Below are 11,621 nucleotides of genomic sequence, written 5' to 3' on the forward strand. Positions count from 1 at the left end.
AGAGCGAGAAGGGGGTGGCGGTGGGAGAGAGCGTGAAGGGGGTGGCGTGGAGGGAGAGAGCGAGAAGGGGGTGGCGTGGAGGGACAGAGAGCGAGAAGGGGGGGGTGGTGGGAGAGAGCGAGAAGGGGGGGTGGTGGGAGAGAGCGAGAAGGGGGGGTGGTGGGAGAGAGTGTCAAGGGGAGAGCGAGAAAGGGAGCGGGGGAGAGCGAGAAAGAGGGGGGAGTATGTCAGGAGAGGCGGAGAGAGGAAAGTATGTGAGGAGCGAGGGGGGGAGTATGTCAGGAGAGAGAGGGGGAGTATGTCAGGAGAGAGAGGGGGGGGACGAGTACGTCAGGAGAGAGGGGGTGGGCACACACCTTTGCCGGAGGTTTTGGGGGGCGGATTGGGGTTCTTGGAAGGGGAGATCCTGGGTGCAGCTGGCTGTGCCTGGGACACTGCGCTGAGGGCAGGACCGACCTAGAACCAGCGACAGGCAGGGGGTGTGCACAATGTAACAAACAACCCATACACATGGAGGTTTTAGTGTAACACGCCTCCACTGCGAATAGCAGCATAATAATAACAACACCAAACTATAGTGATCAATAAGGATTCCCAACAATAATCCTACATTATGCACCATCCTGACTCTTGCGTTCTTCTCAAGGATGTCTTCTTTCTACCCCCTTTGTATCTAAAGCTCTCTCCCGCCTTAAACCTTTCTCACTGACTGCCCCACACCTCTGGAATGCCCTTCCCCTCAGTACCCGACTAGCACCCTCTCTACCCACCTTTAAGACCCACCTTAAGACACACTTGCTTAAAGAAGCATATGAATAGCACCGTGGATAATCCTGGACACACGATACATAAAGCTTGGCCCCCTGCAGACGCACTTACCAGAACTCCCTCCTCCTGTCTCTGTACGTTCTCCCTACCTACCAATTAGAGTGCAAGCTCCTCGGGGCAGGGACTCCTCTTCCTTAATGTTACGTTTATGTCTAAAGCACTTATTCCCATGACCTGTTATTTATATTATTTGTTATTTATATGATTACCACGTGTATTACTGCTGTGACGCGCTATGTACATTAATGGCGCTATATAAATAAATACATACAATACAATACATAAAATACTACCGATAACAGCAAATCATTCTAAGGCCTCGGCCAGGCTCCCCGCTGGCGTGCTGAGGCTCGCTGAGGCGCAGGGAAAGCGGGTGCTTTCCCTGGCCTTGCGGTTGCTTACCGCACACGCCGTCAGGGGGCCGTCAGGGGGCGGGGGCGGGCCAGTGACGTCACGGAGCTGGTGAGCCCTCATTGGGCGAACCGCTCACGTGACCGGCCTGTCTCGCCGGCAAGCGGGGGAATTTTAAATTCCCTTAAAACCTGCGCTTCTGCAAGCGCGCGGAAGCGCAGGTGAGCCCCTACTAAAGCCGCTCTAATTGCGGCTGTAGGGGCTCAGTGCCGAACGGGAGCGCGCGTCAGCAAGCAAGGAACATGGCCGAGGCCTTACACTTCACACAAATAACACGGAATAGTCATAAAGTAAATAATTATATAATAATTAATAATAATAACGTTTTTGGCGGCCTTCCGGGCGTCAGCCGACTCTTCCTCATCCTCGTCCTCCTCGCCGTCTCCGTCCTGCTGATTGGCCAGCTTCATGGCGGTCTCCAGCACTCCCACAATGCTCTGCTCCTGGGGGGATGGGTCGGTGCCCTGGATGGGGGGGAAGCCTGAGAAGAAAGAGGGGGGGCAGTCTTTAATGGGATAAAGGGTCAGTCCCACGTAGGGGCAAAGAGACCTAATGACAGGGACGTGTGTAATGGGTTAAAGGGTCAGTCCCATGTAGGGGCAAAGTGACCTAATGATAGGGACGTGTGTAATGGATTAAAGGGTCAGTCCCACGTAGGAGCAAAGTGACCTAATGACAGGGGCGTGTGTAATGGGTTAAAGGGTCAGTCCCACGTGGGGGCAAAGTGACCTAATGACAGGGACATGTGTAATGGGTTAAAGGGTCAGTCCCACGTAGGGGCAAAGTGACCTAATGACAGGGACGTGTTTAATGGGTTAAAGGGTCAGTCCCACGTAGGGGCAAAGTGACCTAATGACAGGGACGTGGTTAAAGGGTCAGTCCCACGTAGGGGCAAAGTGACCTAATGACAGGGACGTGTTTAATGGGTCAGTCCCACGTAGGAGCAAAGTGACCTAATGACAGGGACGTGTTTAATGGGTTAAAGGGTCAGTCCCACATAGCAGCAAAGTGACCTAATGACAGGGGCGTGTTTATTGGGTTAAAGGGTCAGTCCCACGTAGGGGCAAAGTGACCTAATGACAGGGGCGTGGTTAAAGGGTCAGTCCCACGTAGGGGCAAAGTGACCTAATGACAGGGACGTGTGTAATGGGTTAAAGGGTCAGTCCCACGTAGGGGCAAAGTGACCTAATGACAGGGGCGTGTTTAATGGGTTAAAGGGTCAGTCCCACGTAGGAGCAAAGTGACCTAATGACCGGGACGTGTGTAATGGGTTAAAGGGTCAGTCCCACGTAGGAGCAAAGTGACCTAATGATGGACGTGTGTAATGGGTTAAAGGGTCAGTCCCACGTAGGGGCAAAGTGACCTAATGACAGGGACGTGTTTAATGGGTTAAAGGGTCAGTCCCACGTAGGGGCAAAGTGACCTAATGACAGGGACGTGTGTAATGGGTTAAAGGGTCAGTCCCACGTAGGGGCAAAGTGACCTAATGACAGGGACGTGTGTATTGGGTTAAAGGGTCAGTCCCACGTAGGGGCAAAGTGATCTAATGACAGGGACGTGTGTAATGGGTTAAAGGGTCAGTCCCACGTAGGGGCAAAGTGACCTAATGACAGGGACGTGTTTAATGGGTTAAAGGGTCAGTCCCACGTAGGGGCAAAGTGACCTAATGACAGGGACGTGTGTAATGGGTTAAAGGGTCAGTCCCACGTAGGGGCAAAGTGACCTAATGACAGGGACGTGTGTAATGGGTTAAAGGGTCAGTCCCACGTAGAGGCAAAGAGACCTAATGACAGGGACGTGTGTAATGGGTTAAAGGGTCAGTCCCACGTAGGGGCAGTGACCTAATGACAGGGGCGTGTTTAATGGGTTAAAGGGTCAGTCCCACGTAGGGGCAAAGTGACCTAATGACAGGGACGTGTGTAATGGGTTAAAGGGTCAGTCCCACGTAGGGGCAAAGTGACCTAATGACAGGGACGTGTGTAATGGGTTAAAGGGTCAGTCCCACGTAGGGGCAAAGTGACCTAATGACAGGGACGTGTTTAATGGGTTAAAGGGTCAGTCCCACGTAGGAGCAAAGTGACCTAATGACAGGGGCGTGTGTAATGGGTTAAAGGGTCAGTCCCACGTAGGGGCAGTGACCTAATGACAGGGACGTGTTTAATGGGTTAAAGGGTCAGTCCCACGTAGGAGCAAAGTGACCTAATGACAGGGACGTGTGTAATGGGTTAAGGGTCAGTCCCACGTAGGGGCAAAGTGACCTAATGAGAGGGACGTGTGTAATGGGTTAAAGGGTCAGTCCCACGTAGGGGCAAAGTGACCTAATGACAGGGGCGTGTGTAATGGGTTAAAGGGTCAGTCCCACGTAGGGGCAAAGTGACCTAATGACAGGGGCGTGTTTAATGGGTTAAAGGGTCAGTCCCACGTAGGGGCAAAGTGACCTAATGACAGGGACGTGTTTAATGGGTTAAAGGGTCAGTCCCACGTAGGGGCAAAGTGACCTAATGACAGGGGCGTGTTTAATGGGTTAAAGGGTCAGTCCCACGTAGGGGCAAAGTGACCTAATGACAGGGACGTGTTTAATGGGTTAAAGGGTCAGTCCCACGTAGGGGCAAAGTGACCTAATGACAGGGACTTGTTTAATGGGTTAAAGGGTCAGTCCCACGTAGGGGCAAAGTGACCTAATGAGAGGGACGTGTGTAATGGGTTAAAGGGTCAGTCCCACGTAGGGGCAAAGTGACCTAATGACAGGGGCGTGTGTAATGGGTTAAAGGGTCAGTCCCACGTAGGGGCAAAGTGACCTAATGAGAGGGACGTGTGTAATGGGTTAAAGGGTCAGTCCCACGTAGGGGCAAAGTGACCTAATGAGAGGGACGTGTGTAATGGGTTAAAGGGTCAGTCCCACGTAGGGGCAAAGTGACCTAATGACAGGGACGTGTGTAATGGGTTAAAGGGTCAGTCCCACGTAGGGGCAAAGTGACCTAATGACAGGGGCGTGTGTAATGGGTTAAGGGTCAGTCCCACGTAGGGGCAAAGTGACCTAATGACAGGGACGTGTTTAATGGGTTAAAGGGTCAGTCCCACGTAGGGGCAAAGTGACCTGACGGACGTGTGTAATGGGTTAAAGGGTCAGTCCCACGTAGGGGCAAAGTGACTTAATGAGAGGGACGTGTGTAATGGATTAAAGGGTCAGTCCCACGTAGGGGCAAAGTGACCTAATGACAGGGGCGTGTGTAATGGGTTAAGGGTCAGTCCCACGTAGGGGCAAAGTGACCTAATGACAGGGACGTGTTTAATGGGTTAAAGGGTCAGTCCCACGTAGGGGCAAAGTGACCTAATGACAGGGACGTGTGTAATGGGTTAAAGGGTCAGTCCCACGTAGGGGCAAAGTGACCTAATGACAGGGACGTGTTTAATGGGTTAAAGGGTCAGTCCCACGTAGGGGCAAAGTGACCTAATGATAGGGCGTGTGTAATGGGTTAAAGGGTCAGTCCCACGTAGGGGCAAAGTGACCTAATGAGAGGGACGTGTGTAATGGGTTAAAGGGTCAGTCCCACGTAGGGGCAAAGTGACCTAATGAGAGGGACGTGTGTAATGGGTTAAAGGGTCAGTCCCACGTAGGGGCAAAGTGACCTAATGACAGGGGCGTGTGTAATGGGTTAAGGGTCAGTCCCACGTAGGGGCAAAGTGACCTAATGACAGGGACGTGTGTAATGGGTTAAGGGTCAGTCCCACGTAGGGGCAAAGTGACCTAATGACCGGGGCGTGTGTAATGGGTTAAGGGTCAGTCCCACGTAGGGGCAAAGTGACCTAATGACAGGGGCGTGTGTAATGGGTTAAGGGTCAGTCCCACGTAGGGGCAAAGTGACCTAATGACCGGGACGTGTGTAATGGGTTAAGGGTCAGTCCCACGTAGGGGCAAAGTGACCTAATGACAGGGGCGTGTGTAATGGGTTAAGGGTCAGTCCCACGTAGGGGCAAAGTGACTTAATGACAGGGGCGTGTTTAATGGGTTAAAGGGTCAGTCCCACGTAGGGGCAAAGTGACCTAATGACAGGGACGTGTTTAATGGGTTAAAGGGTCAGTCCCACGTAGGGGCAAAGTGACCTAATGACAGGGACGTGTGTAATGGGTTAAGGGTCAGTCCCACGTAGGGGCAAAGTGACTTAATGACAGGGGCGTGTTTAATGGGTTAAAGGGTCAGTCCCACGTAGGGGCAAAGTGACCTAATGACAGGGACGTGTTTAATGGGTTAAAGGGTCAGTCCCACGTAGGGGCAAAGTGACCTAATGACAGGGACGTGTGTAATGGGTTAAAGGGTCAGTCCCACGTAGGGGCAAAGTGACCTAATGACAGGGACGTGTGTAATGGGTTAAAGGGTCAGTCCCACGTAGGGACAAAGTGACCTAATGACAGGGGCGTGTGTAATGGGTTAAAGGGTCAGTCCCACGTAGGGGCAAAGTGACCTAATGACAGGGACGTGTGTATTGGGTTAAAGGGTCAGTCCCACGTAGGGGCAAAGTGATCTAATGACAGGGACGTGTGTAATGGGTTAAAGGGTCAGTCCCACGTAGGGGCAAAGTGACCTAATGACAGGGACGTGTTTAATGGGTTAAAGGGTCAGTCCCACGTAGGGGCAAAGTGACCTAATGACAGGGACGTGTGTAATGGGTTAAAGGGTCAGTCCCACGTAGGGGCAAAGTGACCTAATGACAGGGACGTGTGTAATGGGTTAAAGGGTCAGTCCCACGTAGAGGCAAAGAGACCTAATGACAGGGACGTGTGTAATGGGTTAAAGGGTCAGTCCCACGTAGGGGCAGTGACCTAATGACAGGGGCGTGTTTAATGGGTTAAAGGGTCAGTCCCACGTAGGGGCAAAGTGACCTAATGACAGGGACGTGTGTAATGGGTTAAAGGGTCAGTCCCACGTAGGGGCAAAGTGACCTAATGACAGGGACGTGTGTAATGGGTTAAAGGGTCAGTCCCACGTAGGGGCAAAGTGACCTAATGACAGGGACGTGTTTAATGGGTTAAAGGGTCAGTCCCACGTAGGAGCAAAGTGACCTAATGACAGGGGCGTGTGTAATGGGTTAAAGGGTCAGTCCCACGTAGGGGCAGTGACCTAATGACAGGGACGTGTTTAATGGGTTAAAGGGTCAGTCCCACGTAGGAGCAAAGTGACCTAATGACAGGGACGTGTGTAATGGGTTAAGGGTCAGTCCCACGTAGGGGCAAAGTGACCTAATGAGAGGGACGTGTGTAATGGGTTAAAGGGTCAGTCCCACGTAGGGGCAAAGTGACCTAATGACAGGGGCGTGTGTAATGGGTTAAAGGGTCAGTCCCACGTAGGGGCAAAGTGACCTAATGACAGGGGCGTGTTTAATGGGTTAAAGGGTCAGTCCCACGTAGGGGCAAAGTGACCTAATGACAGGGACGTGTTTAATGGGTTAAAGGGTCAGTCCCACGTAGGGGCAAAGTGACCTAATGACAGGGGCGTGTTTAATGGGTTAAAGGGTCAGTCCCACGTAGGGGCAAAGTGACCTAATGACAGGGACGTGTTTAATGGGTTAAAGGGTCAGTCCCACGTAGGGGCAAAGTGACCTAATGACAGGGACTTGTTTAATGGGTTAAAGGGTCAGTCCCACGTAGGGGCAAAGTGACCTAATGAGAGGGACGTGTGTAATGGGTTAAAGGGTCAGTCCCACGTAGGGGCAAAGTGACCTAATGACAGGGGCGTGTGTAATGGGTTAAAGGGTCAGTCCCACGTAGGGGCAAAGTGACCTAATGAGAGGGACGTGTGTAATGGGTTAAAGGGTCAGTCCCACGTAGGGGCAAAGTGACCTAATGACCGGGACGTGTGTAATGGGTTAAGGGTCAGTCCCACGTAGGGGCAAAGTGACCTAATGACAGGGGCGTGTGTAATGGGTTAAGGGTCAGTCCCACGTAGGGGCAAAGTGACCTAATGACAGGGACGTGTTTAATGGGTTAAAGGGTCAGTCCCACGTAGGGGCAAAGTGACCTGACGGACGTGTGTAATGGGTTAAAGGGTCAGTCCCACGTAGGGGCAAAGTGACTTAATGAGAGGGACGTGTGTAATGGATTAAAGGGTCAGTCCCACGTAGGGGCAAAGTGACCTAATGACAGGGGCGTGTGTAATGGGTTAAGGGTCAGTCCCACGTAGGGGCAAAGTGACCTAATGACAGGGACGTGTTTAATGGGTTAAAGGGTCAGTCCCACGTAGGGGCAAAGTGACCTAATGACAGGGACGTGTGTAATGGGTTAAAGGGTCAGTCCCACGTAGGGGCAAAGTGACCTAATGACAGGGACGTGTTTAATGGGTTAAAGGGTCAGTCCCACGTAGGGGCAAAGTGACCTAATGATAGGGCGTGTGTAATGGGTTAAAGGGTCAGTCCCACGTAGGGGCAAAGTGACCTAATGAGAGGGACGTGTGTAATGGGTTAAAGGGTCAGTCCCACGTAGGGGCAAAGTGACCTAATGAGAGGGACGTGTGTAATGGGTTAAAGGGTCAGTCCCACGTAGGGGCAAAGTGACCTAATGACAGGGGCGTGTGTAATGGGTTAAGGGTCAGTCCACGTAGGGGCAAAGTGACCTAATGACAGGGACGTGTGTAATGGGTTAAGGGTCAGTCCCACGTAGGGGCAAAGTGACCTAATGACCGGGGCGTGTGTAATGGGTTAAGGGTCAGTCCCACGTAGGGGCAAAGTGACCTAATGACAGGGGCGTGTGTAATGGGTTAAGGGTCAGTCCCACGTAGGGGCAAAGTGACCTAATGACCGGACGTGTGTAATGGGTTAAGGGTCAGTCCACGTAGGGGCAAAGTGACCTAATGACAGGGGCGTGTGTAATGGGTTAAGGGTCAGTCCCACGTAGGGGCAAAGTGACCTTAATGACAGGGGCGTGTTTAATGGGTTAAAGGGTCAGTCCCACGTAGGGGCAAAGTGACCTAATGACAGGGACGTGTTTAATGGGTTAAAGGGTCAGTCCCACGTAGGGGCAAAGTGACCTAATGACAGGGACGTGTGTAATGGGTTAAGGGTCAGTCCACGTAGGGGCAAAGTGACCTAATGACAGGGGACGTGTTTAATGGGTTAAAGGGTCAGTCCCACGTAGGGGCAAAGTGACCTAATGACAGGGACGTGTTTAATGGGTTAAAGGGTCAGTCCCACGTAGGGGCAAAGTGACCTAATGACAGGGACGTGTTGTAATGGGTTAAAGGGTCAGTCCCACGTAGGGGCAAAGTGACCTAATGACAGGGACGTGTGTAATGGGTTAAAGGGTCAGTCCCACGTAGGGACAAAGTGACCTAATGACAGGGGACGTGTGTAATGGGTTAAAGGGTCAGTCCCACGTAGGGGCAAAGTGACCTAATGACAGGGACGTGTGTAATGGGTTAAAGGGTCAGTCCCACGTAGGGGCAAAGTGATCTAATGACAGGGACGTGTGTAATGGGTTAAAGGGTCAGTCCCACGTAGGGGCAAAGTGACCTAATGACAGGGACGTGTTTAATGGGTTAAAGGGTCAGTCCCACGTAGGGGCAAAGTGACCTAATGACAGGGACGTGTGTAATGGGTTAAAGGGTCAGTCCCACGTAGGGCAAAGTGACCTAATGACAGGGACGTGTGTAATGGGTTAAAGGGTCAGTCCCACGTAGAGGCAAAGTGACCTAATGACAGGGACGTGTGTAATGGGTTAAAGGGTCAGTCCCACGTAGGGGCAAAGTGACCTAATGACAGGGACGTGTTTAATGGGTTAGAAGGGTCAGTCCCACGTAGGGGCAAAGTGACCTAATGACAGGGACGTGTGTAATGGGTTAAAGGGTCAGTCCCACGTAGGGGCAAAGTGACCTAATGACAGGGACGTGTGTAATGGGTTAAAGGGTCAGTCCCACGTAGGGGCAAAGTGACCTAATGACAGGGACGTGTTTAATGGGTTAAAGGGTCAGTCCCACGTAGGAGCAAAGTGACCTAATGACAGGGACGTGTGTAATGGGTTAAAGGGTCAGTCCCACGTAGGGGCAAAGTGACCTAATGACAGGGGACGTGTTTAATGGGTTAAAGGGTCAGTCCCACGTAGGGGCAAAGTGACCTAATGACAGGGACGTGTGTAATGGGTTAAAGGGTCAGTCCCACGTAGGGGCAAAGTGACCTAATGACAGGGAGCGTGTTTAATGGGTTAAAGGGGTCAGTCCCACGTAGGGGCAAAGTGACCTAATGACAGGGGACGTGTGTAATGGTTAAAGGGTCAGTCCCACGTAGGGCAAAGTGACCTAATGACAGGGGACGTGTTTAATGGGTTAAAGGGTCAGTCCCACGTAGGGGCAAAGTGACCTAATGACAGGGACGTGTGTAATGGGTTAAAGGGTCAGTCCCACGTAGGGCAAAGTGACCTAATGACAGGGCGTGTTTAATGGGTTAAAGGGTCAGTCCCACGTAGGGGCAAAGTGACCTAATGACAGGGACGTGTTTAATGGGTTAAAGGGTCAGTCCCACGAAGGGGCAAAGTGACTACACTTATGACAGGAAGTTAAAGGGTCAGTCCCACGTAGGGGCAAAGTGACCTAATGAGAGGGACGTGTGTAATGGGTTAAAGGGTCAGTCCACGTAGGGGCAAGTGACCTAATGACAGGGGCGTGTGTAATGGGTTAAAGGGTCAGTCCCACGTAGGGGCAAAGTGACCTAATGAGAGGGACGTGTGTAATGGGTTAAAGGGTCAGTCCCACGTAGGGGCAAAGTGACCTAATGACCGGGACGTGTGTAATGGGTTAAGGGTCAGTCCCACGTAGGGGCAAAGTGACCTAATGACAGGGGCGTGTGTAATGGGTTAAGGGTCAGTCCCACGTAGGGGCAAGTGACCTAATGACAGGGACGTGTTTAATGGTTTAAAGGGTCAGTCCCACGTAGGGGCAAAGTGACCTGACGGACGTGTGTAATGGGTTTAAAGGGTCAGTCCCACACGTAGGGGCAAAGTGACTTAATGAGAGGGACGTGTGTAATGGATTAAAGGGTCAGTCCCACGTAGGGGCAAAGTGACCTAATGACAGGGGCGTGTGTAATGGGTTAAGGGTCAGTCCCACGTAGGGGCAAAGTGACCTAATGACAGGGACGTGTTTAATGGGTTAAAGGGTCAGTCCCACGTAGGGGCAAAGTGACCTAATGACAGGGACGTGTGTAATGGGTTAAAGGGTCAGTCCCACGTAGGGGCAAAGTGACCTAATGACAGGGACGTGTTTAATGGGTTAAAGGGTCAGTCCCACGTAGGGGCAAAGTGACCTAATGATAGGGCGTGTGTAATGGGTTAAAGGGTCAGTCCCACGTAGGGGCAAAGTGACCTAATGAGAGGGACGTGTGTAATGGGTTTAAAGGGTCAGTCCCACGTAGGGGCAAAGTGACCTAATGAGAGGGACGTGTGTAATGGGTTAAAGGGGTCAGTCCCACGTAGGGGCAAAGTGACCTCAATGACAGGGGCGTGTGTAATGGGTTAAGGTCAGTCCACGTAGGGGCAAAGTGACCTAATGACAGGGACGTGTGGTAATGGGTTAAGGGTCAGTCCCACGTAGGGGCAAAGTGACCTAATGACCGGGGCGTGTGTAAATGGGTTAAGGGGGTCAGTCCCACGTAGGGCAAAGTGACCTAATGACAGGGGCGTGTGTAATGGTTAAGGGTCAGTCCCACGTAGGGGCAAAGTGACCTAATGACCGGGACGTGTGTAATGGGTTAAGGGTCAGTCCCACGTAGGGGCAAAGTGACCTAATGACAGGGGCGTGTGTAATGGGTTTAAGGGTCAGTCCCACGTAGGGCAAAGTGACTTAATGACAGGGGCGTGTTTAATGGGTTAAAGGGTCAGGTTCCCACGTAGGGGCAAAGTGACCTAATGACAGGGACGTGTTTAATGGGTTAAAGGGTCAGTCCCACGTAGGGGCAAAGTGACCTAATGACAGGGACGTGTGTAATGGGTAAGGACAGTCCCACGTAGGGGCAAAGTGACTTAATGACAGGGGCGTGTTTAATGGGTTAAAGGGTCAGTCCCACGTAGGGGCAAAGTGACCTAATGACAGGGACGTGTTTAATGGGTTCGGGGCTAGAAGACAAGTTAAGGTCAGTCCCACGTAGGGGCAAAGTGACCTAATGACAGGGACGTGTGTTAATGGGTTAAAGGGTCAGTCCCACGTAGGCGGGCAAAGTGACCTAATGACAGGGACGTGTGTAATGGGTTAAAGGGTCAGTCCCACGTAGGGACAAAGTGACCTAATGACAGGGGCGTGTGTAATGGGTTAAAGGGTCAGTCCCACGTAGGGGCAAAGTGACCTAATGACAGGGACGCGTGTAATGGGTTAAAGGGGTCAGCCCCACGTAGGGACAAAGTGA

At 52.0% G+C, this 11,621-nt stretch overlaps 1 protein-coding gene across 1 annotated transcript in view; it reads right to left on the reverse strand.

Annotated features, from left to right (window-relative positions):
* Positions 1 to 1,715, reverse strand: part of LOC142483318 (coiled-coil and C2 domain-containing protein 1A-like) — a 6,428-nt gene extending 4,713 nt beyond the window's left edge. The window contains exons 1-2 of the mRNA XM_075583419.1: positions 1,563 to 1,715; positions 357 to 456 (exon numbers count right to left, since the gene is read on the reverse strand). Coding sequence (XP_075439534.1) covers positions 357 to 456; positions 1,563 to 1,649 — 187 coding nt within the window. The 5' untranslated portion in view covers positions 1,650 to 1,715. The remainder of the gene's footprint in view (positions 1 to 356; positions 457 to 1,562) is intronic.
* Positions 1,716 to 11,621: the final 9,906 nt, after the last annotated feature.

Source organism: Ascaphus truei, unplaced genomic scaffold (genome assembly GCF_040206685.1).
Source record: "Ascaphus truei isolate aAscTru1 unplaced genomic scaffold, aAscTru1.hap1 HAP1_SCAFFOLD_3197, whole genome shotgun sequence".
Classification (NCBI taxonomy): domain Eukaryota; kingdom Metazoa; phylum Chordata; class Amphibia; order Anura; family Ascaphidae; genus Ascaphus; species Ascaphus truei.